Here is a 20,820-nt window from a genome sequence, read left to right as displayed (position 1 = left end):
TCACAAGGACCCAGCAGCCCATCATGCCCTCGAGGATAACAGCCATTGCATGCTACTAATGAACATGGTTTTATAGCACAAGTGGTAGCAATCTATTCTGCAGTGGTGAAGGTTCCTGTTGTTGGCCCATTGTAGGGAAGCTGTTATACCAAATGTAACCAAATTTGTTTATGCCCTTTTCCTTAAAAACAAAACAAACAAAAACCAATGCTTGGAAATTATATACAAACCTCCCTACATTAAAAGAACATAATTTAAGTTGCAAAATCAAGCACTCAAAAGTTAGAAAATGCTAGATTTGCGGTTGCCTAGCAACCTTAATTCAACCCAACTTGTGCATATACATTATTGTGGCAGTTCAATGACAAGACAGCACAGAGCTTTAAGCAAGCAAGCAAGCTGGTCTGCTAATGGGCTTCTTCCTGTCAGCTTTCCACCTTCCCCTTTATTCTTTCTCTCCCCCCGCGCATTACATTCTCCAACAGATAAAAGGAATACACTGGCTTTGTTTAACATTCTTATTTACCAATTTCTATCTACTACATTCCTTGCTCTCGGGCCTTGAGCCCAGTCCTGGGAGGCTTCCCACAGTTCATGTCATCTGGGTGAGATTCCAAGGTTGATGCCCTTGAAAGGAGCTGTGTGTGCACAGGTCCAGCACAACACTCCGGGTGTGCCCTGAATGTTGCCAAGCGCATAAACCTTGTATGAATCCTACATCCCCTCCTTTTTTGTTTATTTGTGCTCGGCCATCTCATGGTAGCCATCAGTTTGCTTTTGCAAGCCAATTAACTCCCGGACAGACGAGGTCATAACTCGTGGAGCCTGCCAGGGCGGTTCTCGACAAAGCCTTAACAAAAAGGAAATACATTGCACACAGCAACAGCAAAAAATAAGCTTAAAAAGGTAAAGTGTAATTGGCAGGGCCCCAAGTAGCCATGCTACAGTACTGGGAAAAGAGGTTCGCGTAAGCAGCGAGCATCATTTTATTCCCAATTTCCTCAGGGTGATGACATACTGGAATAAGGCACGTACCTAACAATTCTTCAGCTGCTACAAAATCAAATAAACAAAAGTGGGTAACATTTGCTATTGAAGCCAATATTTCCCATAGGTTATATGTCATTTGGGCTCGTAACGGAGGAAGCGCTCCCGAGCCAACCCCTACAGGAAATAGCAGGCACAAAAGGCATACAGTCAATACAGAATTAGCAGTAATTTGGGCGAGAATTGCCACAAACAAAGTCTCAGAAGTCTCTGGCTGTTGGTTTGCTGCCAGTCTTCGTTGAGCCGCCGGCGACCAATGCTTTTACTGCTCCCCATGTCACGGGCTGGCTTGGGATGCTACGCCTCCTCCGTTTCCGTCCCGCCGTTGTCGACCCGGGAGGCACCGCGTTCTCCTCCAAGGTCAGCTGAAATTCCGGTATGGGGTTCGACAGCCCCTGGTGCCACGCCATGCTGTTTCAGTGCCGGTCGCACACACCGGGCTGGAACCCACAACGGTCCTGCAGGGAGAGACACAGCAGCATATCCCTGACCCCAAGTGATTAGAGGTACTGGGCCCAGCCATTGCGGATCGGGCAGCTGACGGTAATAGACACGTGGTCTTTCCAGTACCTCGGATTTATGAAAATGCCAATCCGTGGGGGTCTGCTGATCTGCGTTCAGCATTAAATTATTTAAAATAAACAAAAGGATACACAATTGTTGCTGAATGTCTCCTAAGGTTCAGAGACACAACTCCCCTTGTTTTAATTCTTTGTCGAGCAAGGTTTTTAGCGTGCAATTTGCACATTCAACAATAGCTTGGCCTGTGGAATTATAAGGGATCCCGTGTTTGAGACAGACGTCCCATTGGACACAAAAGATGGAGAGGGCTATGGAGCAATAGGCTGGGGCATTATCTATTTTTATCTGGCTCGGGCGACCCATAACAGCAAAACAGGCTAGCAAATGGTGAATAACTTTGGGAGTGGCTTCCCCACGCTGTGGGGTCGCCCAGAGGAATCCTGAATAGGTATCAATGGAAACATGTAAAAATGAATAGGGGCGGAATTGTGGCACGTGAGTGACATCCATTTGCCACAGCTGATTCGCTGCGGTACCTCTGGGGTTAACGGCATAAAAAGAGGTAGGGGCAGCAGCAGCACGGTGGGGGCAGGAACGAACAATAGAACGTGCATAATCAGCAGGAATGTGAAACTGTCGGGCCAAAACAGAGGCAGACTGATGAAAAAAGGCATGGCTTTCAATGGGGTCAGAAAAAAGGGAATTTACCTGACCACGTAACACGCGATCAGCGCACGCATTGCCTTCAGTAAGTAGCCCAGGCAGAGGGGTATGGCTGTGAATATGAGCAACAAAATAAGGGAAATTACAAGTGGTGATGAGATACTGTAAGGACAAAAACAGGCGAAGAAGGTCCACATCGACCTGAGGGGTAATAAGGGCAAGGGGTAAATAATCAATTACCTGATAAACATAATGCATGTCCACAATCAAATTAAAGGGACAATCAGCAAAAAGTTGAAAGGCCAAAATAACAGCAGCTACTTCCAAGGACTAGTGAAGCTCTCCAAGCGCTGTGCATGCAAATATTGTTGTACAAGTGAATGAAGCGCTTTCAGCTTTTCTAGGGGGAGGGGCCACTGGTCAATCCATACAGGCTCTAAGGACTGCCATACCAATGGTAACGCGGATGGCAAGGTGGGTGAGGGAGGATTTTGGGCCATTATATATTAATATCGAGGGTGGTGTCCAGCTTTACAAGTAAGTCACGGCCCCAAATATTGAGGTGGACAGGGAGTACAAAAGGGCGGATTGTAGCAAGGGCACGGCCTCCTGGTTTAGAGACCGTGACCCAAGACAAACTTTGGCGCCTGGGTTTGCTACCCCCGATCCCCCACAACTCTTTAGAAGGAACTGTTGGCCAACCGACCGGCCACTCCGGATCACGAATCACCGTAATGTCAGCTCCAGTGTCCATCAGCCCTGTAAAAGGAACATTATTTAAGAGAAGTGTTAACTGAGGTTTCGAGGGGCGGACCAACATTGTTAGAGCAACAAGTGGAGAGGACGTGTTGTGAGACAGCAACTGAGACAGCATCAATCCAAAGCTGTTCCTGCCCCGGGCTTGATCCTCTGCGGCTGGCACCTGATAGGGGACTAAAATCAATTGCGCAATTGACCGTCCATGCGGGAGCGACTGTGGAAGATGGGTCCATACCTGAACCTTAATAACGCCGGTGTAATCGGCGTCAATGACCCCTGGGATGACAAAAAAACCCTGTTTCCCAGTGTGTGAGCGAGGGAGAACCAGACCCACAAATCTGGCAGGGAGAGGTCCCGTCACCTGGGTAGGTATGGCGCAAACCTCCCCTGGCAACCGAAAGTCAGCGTCCTCCTGCATAATCAAATCAAGCCCTGCACTTCCGGCAGTCGCCGCTTTCATGGAGTCTATGGGTTTTAAGGCAGAGGAACAGTTGTCTGAGTGGGAAACACCCCCGTTTGGCCCTGGGTTCGGGGGAGACCCGTCGTGCGGTTTCCCGACCCGCTACGACACTGATTAGCCCAGTGATAGCCCTTCCGACACTTGGGGCACTTCTTTGAGGGGCGGGCGGGCGCCGACGATGAGCGGCACTCCCGCTGAAAGTGACCCTCCTTTCCACAGTGGTAACAACGCTTCCCCTCCTTCCTGCTTTTCCGCAGGGCGGCAGCCAGAACCCCAGCTTTATGTGCTTGAGTTCCGATGTTTTGGCACGCCCGCAGCATGTCCGACAGCTCTAGAACTCCAGCAGTTTGTGCTGCCTGGAGAGCACGGCGGCAATCCTCGTTCGCATTTTCAACCGCCATTTTTAACAGGATCTCCTGAGCTGCCGCAGGGTTATCCACCTGTCGGAGGATAGCCTCCTGCAATCTGTTGGTAAAATCCATAAAGGACTCTGATGCACCCTGACGGATACTGGCAAAGCTTTTGGTAGGCTTGCCTGAATCCGGGACCTTCCGGAAAGCATGCTGGGCGCAGGTGGAAATAATGGGGAAGACGGCCTGAGGGAGTTGAGACTGCATCTGAACAGTAGCAAACGGGCCCTCCCCTGCCAAGTGCTCATAAATGACACCTTGCTCTCTATACACCTGGGCCTGGCGTTCCACCATCTGCCAATACTCACTAAGCCAAATAACATACTGACTAGGTGTCAGCATCATGCGCAACAGCGCCTTCCAGTACTCAGGGACCAGGGAATACCCAGTACCTAGCCCTTCAATGAGACCACGCACATACGTGCTGGTCAGACCGAACTCGCGAATCACTTTCTTTACGTCTCTGATCACCGAGTAAGGCAAACTGACCCAGTTTGCAACTTGGTTGCCTTGGCCATCATCCTGCCAGGTCACCGGACAAACTGAGACCAGATCAGCCAGCTCCTCTGCTGTAAGATCTGAGCGAGTCTTCGCTGCGTGAACCATTTGTTGCACCAGCGAAAGCCGCTGAGCAGACGCGGACGACCCCCCGGGGGGCCCTGGAGCATGGGGCCGGTGGGGAAGCACGGCTCCGGTGGGGAAGGCCAGGGAGGCGGTGGTAATAGAGGCACTGGGGGCAAAGCAGGGGGAGGGATGGTTGCAGGAGCGGACGGGGGTGGCGGGATCGGCAGCCCCTCTGTTGGCACGGGAGAGGGCCTTTCTGAGGCGACACGCTGTGTTGCATCGCCAGGAGGGGGGATGGCTGCAGGAGCAGACGGGCGTGGCGAGATCACCAGCCTCGCGAGGGAGGGCCTGTCGGAGGCGACACGCTGTATCGCGTCGCGGCAGAGGTGCCAGGCATGTAGAGCCTGCACGGGCGCCCGAGGCTCTTTGTGCAATGTCTGGCCCAACCGCTCCCAGTCCGCTAGCTTAAGGGTTCCAGCTTCAGGGTACCACGGGCATTGGGCACTCACCTCCTGTAGCAGGAGAGTGAGTTCTCGAGTGGGACAGTCATGCTGAGCCTTACGCAGCAAATACTGTAGCTCACTGCGGTGTTGCACTTGCAAAGCAGAGAGGGAGCTTCCCATATTTACCGCAATGAAAAATACTCACCGGGATCCGCGAAGCGGATGAGTGATGCGTCTGAAACCCTTGCTGGGCGAGGTGAGTGCTGAGGGCCCCATGCTGGGCGCCAGTTGTGGCAGTTCAATGACAAGACAGCACAGAGCTTTAAGCAAGCAAGCAAGCTGGTCTGCTAACGGGCTTCTGCCTGTCAGCTTTTCACCTTCCCCTTTATTCCTTCTCTCCCCCCGTGCATTACATTCTCCAACAGATAAAAGGAATACACTGGATTGTTTAACATTCTTATTTACCAATTTCTATCTACCACATTCCTTGCTCTCAGGCCTTGAGCCCAGTCCTGGGAGGCTTCCCACGGTTCATGTCATCTGGGTGAGATTCCAAGGTTGATGTCCTTGAAAGGAGCTGTGTGTGCACAGGTCCAGCACAACACTCCGGGTGTGCCCTGAATGTTGCCAAGCGCATAAACCTTGTATGAATCCTACACATTATGATACAAGATAATTACAAAATCACATATTGTTTTTTTCCACAGGTCCCCTGCCTCATTCAGTTCACAGGATGGATGCCTAAGGGGGCAGAATTGAGATTGCAGAGGCAACTATAAATCTGGCATTTCTTCATGCTTGACTTTTCAACCTAAATGATATTATTTTAACGTATCTCTTTGTATACAATTGGTATCTATATGCTTATAAAGCTAAAAAGTAGTGAGGACTGTAATACCATAAAGAATCAAATATAGAGCAGGGATATGCTAAATCTCAATAAACATATCAGGAAGGTAGAGCTATTTAAGATAAAGGACAACGTTAGCATAAGAACAAATGGGGATAAACGGGCCTTGAATAAATGTAGGCTAGAAATTAGAAGGAGGAGGAATGAGGTTCTGGAACAAAGTTCCAGGAGAAGTAATGGGGGCAAACAACCTAACTAATTTTCAGATGGAGTTTGATAAATTTGTGAATGGGATTATATGATGGGATTGCCTGTGATAGCAGGGGACTGGGTTTGATGGCCCAGGAAGTCATTTCTAGTCCTATGTATCCTGGAAACCAGACTCAGATTATAGAGGAATATAGGGCTTGCTGAAATGAGAGAAGTCATATAGTTGTTCTGTGACTGGATTTTGAATTCTATTGAAATTGTAGTTTCAATTCTCTCTTGCAGCATAGCATAGAGCTATCCTTGATGAACAAACCAGTTGGGCAATATGTGTCTTGTGTTATGGTCCAGAGTACTAATCTTGATACAAAAAGAGTTTTGAAGTCAGAGAGTGTGTTGTATTCCATTTTGTACAGTCTTTTGCTTAGTTTTTCTGTCTGATTGACTTGCAGTCTATTTGTTATTTTATCAGTGATAACGTTAACTGGGATTGGTGCTTGTTTATAATACAAGTTGAGAAGAGCTCCAATAGGATGTTTGAACAAATTTATCGAGTGATTTGTTTGTTTTTCTTCCCTCTCACTGTAAACTTAAGAAGGTTTCTATTTTTGGAGGGTTATTGAGAAATAGCCACTGCAAGATTTCTTATTTTGTTTTGGAAGTTTTGTCATAGTGTCAGATGAGTTACCTGTATTCCCCTGAAGCTATCAGTTTTAATTGAATAGGGTTTATATGGGCTTGTTTACATGGTTCTGTAGTCTGCACCAGTTGGGGTGTACATTTGAATGCACACCAGTGTTTTGTGCAATAACTGGCCCATGTGGACGCTGCTGGCATGCACTAAAAGTTCCATAGTGTTTGTTCTTGTAATTCTGTTTCAAACAGTACTACATTAACATGCATGTGGGCCAGTAAGTGCGACATGCTGGTGTTCCTTAGCTTTTACAACCCAGCTGGTGTGGACTAAAGCACCATGTGGACAAGCCCTGTGAGCAATAAGAGTCAAGCTCAGGACTGCCAACTTTAGCTGAGATTCCTAGTTAGCATCTGTAATAAAGTACAGCTGATTGAATTGATGTAGTGGCTCTTGTAAATCTGAGTGTAAGACAGTATTCAACAGCTATTGCTGAACGTGAAAGTGACCGTGTCGTTTCTCTACTATGACACTTTTTTCGTGGAAGAAGTGTAGGAACACATTAGTCAAGACAATGTTTTTCTCTATTCTGGGTTATAGTTTTTCATTTACAGATTGCAGACTGCAATGCTTCAGATTTTTATAGTAATGTATATATATAACCACCACCACCAAATTACTCAATCTTCTGTGTTTTACTAATATAGAAGAAAAAGTCAATTTCCTTTGAGGTCAGTTGGCTTTGGATTAGGCCCTAAATTAATTGTTCCTAATAGTTAACATAATTATTTGTAATTCACTTGTACTGTATTTGGGGAAAAACATTAATATATAAATAAATGTATAATTTGAAGTTAATCTTTAATAGCTTGCCATGATAAATTACTAATTTCCCTATCTATTCTCACAGTACTGGCTGGATCCTGCAAGGACCCTTGCAGAACACAAGGAATTGATAAACAGTATGTATTTTACTTGAAACTCATAAACAGTTACTTCAAGATGAAGAGACAGAGGACACCATATGTGCAGAGTAGTGGGCCTTGATTTTTGAGGCATGACAGAATCATAGTTTCCTGAGCTGTCTCAATATTGCAGTTAATTGCCATATCAAAATTACATACATCGACTGAGTGTAATGTCTCTCTCTAACTTAAGGATGTTTCTGTGATTAACCTTTGCTTAGAATAATAGAAGCACTGGTATATGCTGGGTATATGGTATATGATATAGTTTTTACTTGTATAATTTAGAATTGTACTGGCTTTGACTTCTCTGCCTTGCTAAGTGAAGTGAATGACTTTTTTTCCCTTCTAAAATTGGAAAAATATTGCTTCAGGTCCATATTAAAAAATTTGCCTAGCTTTTTATGAGTTATGTATTGGTGTCACCCTTTAGCTATCAGAGACAAATATCCCATAATTTAAAATATTATTTAATACGGTTAATAATATTACTTTATTTTAATAGAAAATCAGAAACATTTTATAAAAATATTAATAATTAATATAGTAAAATTCCAAATAATACAACCAGATTTTTAAAAGTGCTCGGCACCAAGCATCTCCCACTGAGTTATGGATGCTGTCTACTTTTGGAAATCTGGCATTGTATGTGCAGGATTTCAAATGACAAATACATTCATATTTTAAAAGAAAATATTTGATGAGCAGCAATTTTGTTTATCTACCACGGTCTGCATTCAGGATTTGCTTGCAACAGATAATACCATCATAACTACCTAGCACAGAATTCCCTGCAGAGTTTTAAATTGTCATCTGCAAGACAGGAAAGTCTTGTAGCTGCTTGTAGGGAAAATACAGACATCTGAACTCTTGGCAGGAGAAGCTGCTTTTCAATTTGTTTTGTAAAAAAAAGGTAAATATACTTACATTTCACGGGCTCTGTGAAGTCAGTGGGACTAAGCATGGTAGTAAACTCAATTCCTGGTGGCTGGTATTTGCAGGATTTAGCATGACTGCAGTTTGTTACTACCATGTGTATCTTTAATATCACACATAGTCCTACTGAAGTCACTTGGATCAATGGGACATTGGTTGAAGTTGGTGGAAGTATGCATGGGAATAAATATGATCATAACAGGAATTGTAGGATTGAGTTACTGGATTTTATTGGAGAGCTAAAACTTTTTAAAAAGTAAATTACAAAATTCAAAATATTTTACTAGGTAAATAAGGCATAATTATACTTTCAGTTATTAATTATCATGGGGAATGTTTCACATTGGGCACAGTGTTGTATTCACAAACAAATAGAAGAAACAATAACCAAAGAAAACAAAAACATCCTGTTCCAACAAAGTTTTTCTACTCTGTAAAGGTAGAAGAGACTCCATGAGGAGTCCAGTAGGAATATCACTCTGTGATGATATGGAAGAGCGGTGGACTGTGTAAACCCCTTGAATAGATAGGCAGCTTAGTAGCTCTTCTATAATCAAAGATTTTTTTTTATAAATATGCACTACAAAACTTAATTGTTCTCTCTTTCTCTTAGCTGGGCCACCATATACTCTATATTTTGGTGTTAAGTTCTACGCAGAAGATCCATGCAAACTTAAGGAAGAAATAACCAGGTATAGTATTGCATATTGTTTAAATATTGGTGATATGCATATGATGTGCTGATCTGAAATCATAATTAATAAAATTAAGATTGTAATCACATATATGCAGGTGCACACCACTGCTGGGTTTTTTGTTTGTTTTTGCTTACACACCTGTGTCTGTAAGAAAACTGAGAGGAAGCTTGCATTGTTCAGTACAAACCTCTGTTTGGAAGATCAGATTGAACCTGTGCTATATGATACATGGGCAGGTGTCAGGGTTTTGTATGAATTGTTGGGAATTTTTCCTTTTTAAGCAATGTATTGTCACATTTGGATTTATACAAGTCCTGTGATGGATATGCTTCTAGAGAGAGGTTTTAGATTACTCCCCCCAGTTTGTGTATCCAAATATGGCTGTAGGGAATACCTGCTTTCCTTTTAATTGGCCATGGTTTAAATTCCAGAACTATTTTTAAAGAAGTGTTTCTCCTGGTCTCTTGAAAAATATGCAAAATATGTGGAAAAGCAAAATAATGTTTATGATTCATTTAAATAACTGTTCGCCGCTTAAGAGTGCACTTGTAGGAATACACTTGCATAAACACACACACAAGCTTATTTGTTGTGTTTTATGTAAAAAAGATCTCTGACAGTTCATTTCAGATTCACAAAGAAATTTGATATTCAAGTGACATATTTAGGCAGATGTAGTGTGCTGACTGGAAGTAATAAATATGTGGAAATGTTCCTCTCTTGCTGTTCACATCTATGCTCAAGTGAAACACGACATGTCAAACTTAATTACAATACACACATAAATTTTCATTTCCTAACCCAAGGTGGTTAATCGTGAAAAATAAGCAAAAATATTTTTCCTGTACTACTATGATAAGAATGTTTTTACCATATTGGCATTAGTTTTTCCTCATAGTGACAAAATCTCCCAGTTTGACAAGTTTTATATTGAACTAGGAAAAACTAATACCACTAGGACTCTGTACAGTGAAAAAGCACGCATTAGTTGCAGTGTAATGCCCCATCTGCCCCGAAAGTTTGATATAGTTTTCCTGTACTTTTCCAGAACCACTTTCAACCCTGCTCACAGGGGAAAAAAGATGGCCCTGGGAAGAGAACTCCGGCAACAGAACCTGCTGTGATTACTACTCTGGAGGCAGGTTGGATTCATATCTGTGAAATGACAATTAAGAGCTAAATTTTAAAAAAATGCATTAATTTTGCTTATAACAAGGTCAGTTAATGATTTGCACTGCTTATTAGGTGCATACATCTTTGCAAAAAGCATTTTGGCATGCACGGTGCATTTTTAGTGAGTCTGTGTTTGTGTGTGCAATATGTTTGCTCACACAAAATTTGTGCTTTTTAAAACTAGGCGGGAAGGGGGCATAGGAAAGTACTAAGCTTATAATTGCAATCTTCAATAATACATAGCTAAGAATCTGCATGATCAAATGTCATCAAACTATTTGAGCCTTTATATCTTTGGGCTTTTACCTTAAACCCTGTAGGAAATAGACACATTTTCAGAAAGAATACTTATGCTAGAATCACCGCCTTCTACATAGAGTGCATTAAAGCAATTTTCTTTTCTTTATTGTGATAATTTTCAAAGTTAGGTATGTGATTCCAGTGTTTTGACACTGTTATCTATATTTATTCATGGTATATGGGTCACTGACCTTTTTTTTTTTTTTTATGTACAGTGGTATGGAGCCTATTGTTATCTGATGTTAATACTTCTGTCACATTATGTGATTTCTATTTTTGAATAGTAAAAACCTATCAAATCTATAATCTCTTTACACCAGAAATTGATGTGTTCTGTAGGCAAAAATAGATGCTGACTGGTTATCAATATCTCCTGGGTATGTTTGCTCATGCAATGTTTAGACACCATTATCTATGCAATTTGGCAGAGCAAATGGCGAGCACTCGAGGGACAAGTTTGAACTAGAGGACTGATCTTAAAAGGAGCTAAGTACTGCCATCATTCACTGACTTCAATAGGAGTTAGGAGTATCATCACCTCACAGAAGGCAGAATTGATGCTTCTGATTGCAAATTGTGGGGGGTTTGTTTTGTTTTTTTAAAAGCTATTTCTTCCTCAAATCCACCGTGAAAATACACAAATAAGGACATTTAAGATAAGGGCCCCAGTTTGCATTTTGTGCTCAAATCAGCATTTTTGTGCCTGAAATGTTGGTTTAGATGTATATACACTGATTTGACAGCCTTTGATTTGAATGTTCATACCCATTTTGTATGTTTATTATCTAAATAATTATTCAAAATGTATTATTTTCCCATCCATATTAGCTTTACATCTTAGCAAAAGAATTGGTATTTACTGCCCACCTACTTTAGAGTATTTAGTTCTAAGTTCCCTTTTATGCAGAATTTGATTTCTAGTTTTAATTAACTTTTCTCTGATGATTTGTACCATATATTGTCAGATCTATTCCCACAGTCTATCACCTTTGTAAATACTGTGCCTGCATTAAATGGTATCATATGCTGCTGGCAATAATGTGCAGTGTTAAATTATATGTATTTTGTACTGTATATAGAGCCAAGTAGTTAAAATTTTAAAATGAAGGATGGAGGCAAATCAGTGGAGCCAACATGTACCTAAAAATGGGGGATAATTAGAATTTTTTAAAAAGCAGGTTAAGTTGTTTTTGTCTTACTTTAGATTATGCTAACTGTGAGGATAGATATGTATGAAGAAAATGTGAGGTTGTTAAAATGACACTTTTCAGAACTCAGGGGAAACCCTGCACTTCCATAATTACTAGGGAAATACCAAAGAACTGGCAAATAATATCCATATCCAGGCGAGCTGTAGACAATGGTTGTGCAGCAGGCTACACATAGTAAGGCCATACTCAGTCTTGTGCAACTGCTGGAAATGCTGAGGGGAGGAGGTATATATTGGAAGTGAACTTAATTTTCAGTCAGTCAGCCAACAGATGTTGTAAGCTCCACAAGACCTTTAAATTTCTTCTCTGTCATAATTCATCCAAATAAGGGTCTGCCTGCTTGTTAAAATACTAAGGAGCAATAATGAGCGTGCACACTGTTGTTTCCTGATACCATTGCAGTATGCCTTCTCATATAAGGCATTGGGCCCTGGGAAGACGAGGGGCTTAGATAACTGTGCATTTTCCCTCTCCAATAAGAAGTAGGGTGCAAATGGCACAGCTGTATATCCTGGAATGCCTATGGTGTCTGTGGGAACCATCAGCAAAAGAAGCTCATTTGGGCTGGAAGGATTCCAGATTAAATAGCACTGAAAGGTCCTTGAACGCTGGCAATTTTTATTTGAGTTTAACACAGTAATGCAAAGATTATTTGCCATATAATCTGCAGTCTGGATTGCCCAAAGACAAAAATATTTCAATAGCTTACAATGAACAAATAGAAAGTACTAAGTATTTGCAAGAGTAATAATGATAATGCAATAATAAATACAAAATAAACTTAATAATAATGTATAATGCAGTTATTTGGCTCTGTAAAATAAATGAGTTCCTGAATAAGGGAAGTTCAGTATGTAAGTATGACCAATTTGTGCCTGTATAACAAAAAGATCTTTTAAAAACTGTTTTTGAAAGAAATCACTGATATTCTTTCCGTATGATGTGATACGGGAAGACGTATATCCATTTGGCATAAACAGCATTTAAAAATATTTCCTTTAAATGTACTAGAGTATCTGAAAAACTGAACTAGATAACTTGTTTTCTTATTGCTCTGATCCTCTCTTTTGTTCATATTGTTTCATTAGGAATTCAGTGTTCATGTGCTTAAGAGGGGGTATCAAATACTCTCACTTAATTTATACCAGCCTGTGTGAACAGTTTACCATACGTGTTTTTGATGTGTGCGGTTGTGATTAAGGAAGTTGTATGCAATATATTTTGTGAATATGGGGAAAAATCAGAGTTTAAAGGGACACAGTCAGCTTAAAATGTTGTCAGTTAAAAAATATTCTTAAAAGTCGCTTCTGTTACTCCTGACTCCTCTTGCTAAGTTTGGGCTCAGTTGTGGCTTTACCATGAGCCCTGGGTAAGGGGAAGTGCATTGTGCTGCCTTGGGGCAGATTTGGAAGCAGATTGAGAGTCACAATATACCCTCCTGGTTTCTTCCTGCTCTGAGGGGGAAGTACTCTGCACTTACAGTTATGTAGCCCAACTGGCTGGTGCGTTGGGAGGCAGAGCCATGGCCCCACCTCTTCCTACCCACCTGCAAGTAGAGGAATGGAATATAGTGGCCTTGTGGTGTCTATTTTTCCTCCCACACTTGCTGGCTGTGGTACATAGAGCCCTGTCAATGCCTTTTGGGGTGGTCTCTTGAGGGGCCTTAGCTTCTCCTGACTGACCCTCCTTTGTTTGCTCTCAGTCAGGTAAGTTCTTGGATCCTCACCTTCAATTAAGCCTGTCAGACCTTCACTTTTTGGGCTTGCCATCTCTTTCAGTCTCCTGGCTGTTTTCTTGGAGGCAGCCTAGTGCAAAGCTGTCACCACCTTGCTATTCCAGGTCTTAGTGCCTCCCTTTCCTTCTCCCTATACAACAGACTCTGTTTTCTTTATTGGTTGCAGCTGTGGACGCCTGCCTCCATGACTGGCAGCTGCTTGGGGTTGTGATCAAGCTGCTTGCTTGTAAATGGGAGAGACTTTCCTCCCCCCTCTGTCTGTGTTCAGTATGGGGTTTGTAGACCCTGTTACAAGCCCACACAAGCGAGTGAGTGAGTGCCTTGTGTCTCCCTTGCTCTGCTCTACTAGTGAGGTCAAAATTTGTTCCATGTGTGGGTTAACCATCATATTTTCCTCTTTGATTTTAAACAATGTTTTCTCTCTCCTGCTGCTGCCTGAAAATCCCACACAAACTAGGGGAACCACCTCTTTCTAGGGAAATTAACTATCACAGTGTGCTGTCAAGTGCACAAAGTAAACAAATGGGAAAACTAGAGATTTTTTTCCTCCTCCAGTCTTTCAGTGATAATAATCATGATGTTACTTGAACATTAATAGTAAAAAAAAAGTTGCAGAAGATGCAAACGTGATTTTTGAGTTGACCATATCACTTTAAGCTGAGCTACAGACCTTCCCTTTCCCCCGCTCCCCGAATAAACCTGAAGGCAGTAAAATGTTACTAAGTACACCAGAATCCTTAATATTGAATTAACAACTTCATTTTCTCTCTCTGTTTTAGGTATCAATTTTTTTTGCAGGTGAAGCAAGATGTTTTGCAAGGTCGCATGCCCTGTCCCATCAACACTGCAGCTCAGCTGGGAGCATATGCAATTCAGTGTGAGTTCTTCTGACCAACTGATAACTTTTGTTTGTTAATGTCATAAAAATAAAGGGAAGGGTAACCACCTTTCTATATACAGTGCTATAAAATCCCTCCTGGCCAGAGGCAAAATCCTTTAATCTGTAAAGGGTTAAGAAGCTAAGGTAACCTCACTGGCACCTGACCCAAAATGACCAATGAGGGGACAAGATACTTTCAAATCTGGGGGCGGGGGAAAGGCTTTTGTTTGTCTGTCTGTCTGTAATGCTTTTGCCGGGAACAAATCAGGAATGCAAGCCTTACAACTCCTGTAAAGTTAGTAAGTAATCTAGCTAGAAAATACGTTAGATTTTCTTTTGTTTAATGGTTTGTAAAATAAGCTGTGCTGGAGGGAATGTGTATTCCTGTTTTTGTGTCTTTTTGTAACTTAAGGTTTTGCCTAGAGGGATTCTCTGTGTTTTGAATCTGATTACCCTGTAAGATATTTACCATCCTGATTTTACAGAGGTGATTCTTTTACCTTTTCTTTAATTAAAATTCTTCTTTTAAGAACCTGATTGATTTTTCATTGTTCTGAAGATCCAAAGGTTTGGGTCTGTGTTCACCTGTACCAATTGGTGAGGATTATTATCAAGCCTTCCCCAGGAAAGGGGGTGTAGGGCTTGGGGGGGATATTTTTGGGGAAGATGTCTCCAAGTGGTCTCTTTCCCTGTTCTTTGTTTAAAACGCTTGGTGGTGGCAGCATACTGTTCAAGGACAAGGCAAAGTTTGTACCTTGGGGAAGTTTTTAACCTAAACTGGTAAGAATAAGCTTAGGGGTTTTTTCATGCAGGTCCTCACATCTGTACCCTAGAGTTCAGAGTGGGGAAGGAACCTTGACAGTTAATGTTATGATTGATTCCAAATATTGCAGCAAATGGAGACTTTAATCTAAGTCTTTGTATGTTAGTTTAAAAAAATTAAATTACAGAGACTAACAGGAGAATTATAAATAGGTGACACATCAGTACAGATTATGTAGAACCAGTTACATGCATTTTAAATGAAGATACTATGGGATCTCTTCTGAAATATCTGACAGTTATTGACGGTTGAGTTACCGAGACTGTCCACAGAGAGAACTTTTTATTAGTGCTTGATGACATTACAAGTCAGGGTATGTCTACAGCCCAATATTATTTATATCATATTTTCTATTTCATCAAACAACGTGTAGATCTGAAGGGCTGGCAGCAGCCTCCAGACAAATCTGTTGATCATCCCAAACGATACAGTCCTGTAAAAACCACATTATGTCAATACTAATACTTGAAGATAATGAAGGGGAGGGATGTGTTTTAATTTGAAGCGTGAAGTTTTAATTCGACATTTCACTTATTGGCATGCACTTGAGAAGCAGATTTCATGAGTGCTAGTATATCCCATGGATTTGGCAGAGCAAACATGAACTACTTCACATTAATGGACAGTAAGTAAGAAGTAAGATTTTGCTCATCTTTGGGCTAAAATCAGATATCCAAATTCAAAATTTGGCAGTCAGGAATATCATGTGGATTTAGGATATTTTCTTGGGAACTCTGCATAGAAAACTTATAATTTACAGTTTTCATCTGTGGCAGATACTAAGTGAAGATTATCCAGTTTATCATTAATCCAAGTATGATTCAGTAGCAGCTACCTAATGCAAGCTGAAAATATTCTTCCTTTAATTTCTGTTTTAGAACAACATGTTTGAGAGATCACAACAGAATGAAATAACTTATTGAGTGTGAAAGGAGATTAGAGACTTTTCATGGCATATGACATGCCTCTCAGGAAAGTTAAAGCATGTCACATTCTGAATTTTTTTCATTGACATTTCCCCAACTTTGGAAGGTGATATGACCCAACCCAGAAGGCCGTTTGTGATAGGCCTTTCACTTCAATGACAGTTGTGCCTTGACTGTGAAATATTGCAATATATATTGGTCAGGTATATTGTTTTGCAGTGAGTGCATCATCTTCAAACAGATTATGAGAAATAGGAACAAGAATATACTCTGTTTCCCTGTCATAGGCATAGTGGCTAAATTGTAGGAATCTGCAGCTCCAGTCAAAGATTGTTTATAGGATACTAATCTCAATGACCAATACTTCTTTCTTTTAAATGCCACAAGGAAATAGCTAGAAAAGTTCATTTTGGATAGGAGAGCTAGAACAGGTACATAGTAGTTACAAAGGGCTAAATTCAGCCCTGGCAGAAACAGGCGTATCTTCATAAGACTTCATAAGAAGTTATGCCTTCTTACATCAGGGCTGAATCTGACAAAAATATGCAGATAGAGACCCTCACATAATGCATATGTTTGTGTGAAACACTGAATTTATAAGCCAGAAGCACTAGCACAGGAATCGCATCCATAGGCTTGGCAACAACATAGAGTGCAGTATACACTATACATTCTGCAGGCCTTACGGCGCACAGAGCTACACCTACTCTATTGTGCAATCTGATTTTTTCTATTAAAGTGCACAATGAAGCCCAAAGTCATTATTCCTGCTGTTTATTCTGTTTCAGGCATGAGGGTCACTGTTTTATTGTTGGGCTTTTTGCGGGGTTGGGGTTGGGGTTGGGTTTGGAGTGGTGGGGAGGGGAATTCCTGTATCTCTGCTGATCAGATCAGTCTCTTGTTTTGGAGACAAGACTAATATGTAAAAAAAAATCCATAACAAAAATGAGCTGATGTTTTATGGGATTTTTGCATTATGATTTATGGCACTGACCTCATGGTGTGTGAAGAGGCATAGCAATGTCCATGGCTTCAGTGGGATTTGGATGGGAACCTCCAATAAGGTTGGGCTTCTGGGGAGCCCTTGCCTCCTTGAGGGCCTAATGGTACTGCCTTTACTCATGTTAAGGAGCACTTACACAGATTGTTCCATTAACTTCAGTGGGGTTACTCATATAAATGTTACCCAATGTAAATTAGAATTGTAGAATTGGGCCCTGATTAAGATATACATTTAATATACAGCTGTTTGCAAGGGTATAAAATAGGATTGTGGCTCATCAGACAAATAGTTTGTCACTTTATATCATGTCACTTTTGCTTGTATATGCAAATTCCAGGGCACTCCAAAAACAATTATATTAAAATGCATAATCATTGATTAAATTTTAAAATAGAGTCCCCATATTTCTTTTAAATATGATTTAATCATTATTTTAATTTTTAAAGTGAATTTAGTGTTCAGGAAATGTACTGAAATTAACTGGAGACTAAAGTCTTTTGTTTACCTATAGGTACTTCAGCTTTCTTCTCAAAGGACTACCTTTAAGCTAGACAGGATAGTTACATTTCCATTCTCATTCAGTCCTTGACTTCTCTGCTAGGACTCCCAACAAGGATAGCAGTCAATGCCCATTTGAATGTTCGTTTTTATTATATGGGCACAAACCTTCTAAGAACTGGACTCAGCACATCAATTCATTTCACATGCACCACAAAGTAGCATATTGTTGCAATTATTACTGACCTAAACTACATTAGTTCCAGTTCTGCGGAGGTGACAAACTTCATACCATATTTCCTAGCCCTTGAACCTTCCATTCCTCTAAAAAACATGTTACTAATGAAATTTCTCTTCCAGTCTTGCATGGATTGGTCTATAATGCTTTGTTAATAAACTAAAATAAAGGGAAAACGTTGCCATGCATTTTTCCTCTCCAATGAGAAAAAATAGTTTTCTTTTACCTATTGAGTGGTGAGCTCATAGAGTTACTTGGGAAAAGGTGCAGTGGCACATGCAGATTGGTTAAACAGTACATCTTTTGGGTAATGGGAAAATGTTTGAAACTTGTGACAATTTTTTTTCTTGTGCACCATAGCTGAGCTGGGAGACTATGACCCATATAAGCACACTGCAGGTTATGTGTCAGAATACCGATTTGTTCCAGACCAGAAGGAAGAACTGGAAGATGCAATAGAACGGATACACAAAACTCTGATGTAAGAATTCAGTTTTGTTATAATGCATGGGAAATCATGTGCTACAGGTACTAAGTAGAAGGGAAGAAGGAACTGATATATTGTCACATATCTTTGTCCTGCCAGAATGAAGGTCTGCAGAATCTGCTAGTGACATGAAACATCCTTTTATGCGCACCAGAAATCTAAAATAGAGATAATACAAAGAGAGTGGCTTTATTAATAACTGATTAGAAATATAAGTAGAACAGATATGGTACTTTAGGTACCTTTAGTTAAAAAATTTCTAAAAATACATATAAATGTCCAGATTATGCACTCTGAATTTTGCAATGGAGGGGGATGAAAGTAGTATCTTATTGTTAAGGCACTGGACTGGGATCCAAGAAATTTGGATTTAGTTTTCATCTTTACCATAGACTTTTTGTGTAATTTTGGGCTAGTCACTTAATCTCTCTGTGCCTCAGTTCCCTATCGTCTCTTGATATGTGTACATACAGCACTTAATACAATGGGCCCCCGTTTCCTTGCCAAATTGTTAGGTGTTGTAATGGAGTCATGCATATAGCAATCTTCATGGAACATGGAGGAAGGTTGCAGTAGGGAAGAGTTTGGAGAAGGCACAGGAAGTTAGTCTGTGTACACATGAGTTGAATGCTAAATAGTTCTCTTAATAAAGAGCCTTTTTATATTTATAAACATGCTGTCCTCTCATGTTATTACCTAATACACAGAACATGAAACAACGCTTATCTACCCAGTAAGAACTGATCAAGAAAGTTCTTTTATGACTGTTGCACTATATCCCCTTCTTCTTAATTTTGTTTGAGGTATTAAAGGGTTATCTGAAAAGACTAACGTTCTTGTATATAGGTGTAGATACCATGATGCTTTTGCTACATTAAAGCACATATTTTGCTAAATGCCAGGTAAGGCCTTGCAGCTAGTAGTTTCTGCAGATTGGCATTATCTATGTCTTGCTTAATGAGAGGAGGTGTTAACTTCCCTCAAATATATAGAGGCATGCCCCTCCCCGAACATTCATCCCTTGACATTGGGGTGCTTGCCAGTTAGCACCTTGACTTGAATCTTCCCCTTTTAGGGGAAGGTAGCTATTATTATTTATTTCTATCTATGTATGTAGCCCTCATCACTTTATTGTCTGAGTGCCTCATAATCACTAAAATATCACTAGTATAGTCTTATTATAACTTCTCAGTGCAGCAGGGAAGTTCCATTATTCCCATTTTAAAGATGGGAAACCAAGGCACAGAGAAAGTAACTTGCCCAGTGTCACACAGGAAATCTGTGTCAGAACCAGGAATTGATTCCAAGTCTCCTGAGTCCCTGGTCAGTGCTTAACTGAAGGATATTATTTCCTCCCTGTTTGTATTGCAGTAATGCCTAGAATTCCTAATCATTGTGCTAGACCCATTGTGCTAGGCTGCGTGCAAAGTGAAAGACAGCCATTGCCTTTAGATAACTTTAGTCCTAAAGACAAAACACACCGGGGTGTGTGAAACAAATGGGGATAAATGAGTGGTGATGGAGGACAGTTGTGTTAATAAGACAATGTTTTTACATATATTTTGCACAATGCGTAGGTTTAATAAACCAACCCATAGTTGTAATATTAGCTTGCACCTGCCTGGCCATTATTAGCTGGCATGGGTTTGTAGCATCAAGATGAAGGGTGAGACTAAAGGAGGGATCCGAAGGTGGATTAGAGGAGAGATCATGCTTGATCATATAGAGTTTTTAAAAAAGAAATTACAAGTTTTTGTGTGGAGATGGATGGGGAGGTCTAAGGAGGGAATCAAAGGTGGCGAAATGTTGGCTGTTTTTGTGGCTTTGGAATTCAGTGAGGGAGAAATAGAGCTGTTTGTTTAAGAAAGTGATAGAAAAAAGACAAAGAGTGAATTTGCAATGAACACAATCAGTATGGTTGTTGTGGGACTTGTACTGAAGACATTCAGCAGCACAGGAACAAGAGCAGAGGAAACAGATGTTGGAGGAAAGCCAGGGGTAAGAGTGGGAAAGGTTAGACATTGTGATGGGAGAGAGGGCAAAGGAATCAAGGTTGGAGGAGAGAGTGGAATGGAAGGAATCAATGGAGGAGAGATAAGGGAGGGCTTAAGGGTGGAAAAGAGATGTAGATGTATTTGAAATCATGGATGCTCCTTTGGTTTTCTCTTACTGCTGCATGGTTGGGGTTGGAATCCTCTCTCCTCCGCACTCGTAGTTCGCCTACGAGAGCACTTGTTGGGGGACTAGGCCCTGCATCCCAGGGTTCAAGGACTGAGTGTCATGCTCTCACTCAGTCTCAGTGAGCAATGAGCACTGCCACTGCTTGGGAAAGTGCATCTCGTTGCGTGCTGTGAGATCTGTTCACGGACCTGTGAGGCTTGTCTCCTG

General features: G+C 41.2%; 1 protein-coding gene across 4 annotated transcripts in view; it reads left to right on the top strand.

The window, feature by feature from the left end:
- EPB41L4A (erythrocyte membrane protein band 4.1 like 4A) overlaps positions 1-20,820 on the top strand; it is a 222,772-nt gene that overhangs the window by 90,693 nt on the left and 111,259 nt on the right. For all 4 annotated transcript variants that reach the window (XM_073344691.1, XM_073344692.2, XM_073344693.1 and 1 more), the window contains 4 exons: positions 7,470-7,521; positions 9,074-9,152; positions 14,357-14,454; positions 18,306-18,426. In XM_073344691.1, coding sequence (XP_073200792.1) covers positions 7,470-7,521; positions 9,074-9,152; positions 14,357-14,454; positions 18,306-18,426 — 350 coding nt within the window. The remainder of the gene's footprint in view (positions 1-7,469; positions 7,522-9,073; positions 9,153-14,356; positions 14,455-18,305; positions 18,427-20,820) is intronic.

The sequence above is a fragment of the Lepidochelys kempii genome, chromosome 5, assembly GCF_965140285.1.
Source record: "Lepidochelys kempii isolate rLepKem1 chromosome 5, rLepKem1.hap1, whole genome shotgun sequence".
Classification (NCBI taxonomy): domain Eukaryota; kingdom Metazoa; phylum Chordata; order Testudines; family Cheloniidae; genus Lepidochelys; species Lepidochelys kempii.
The sequence above is the reverse complement of the archived record's forward strand: the minus strand, read 5'-3'. Positions and strand labels throughout refer to the sequence as shown.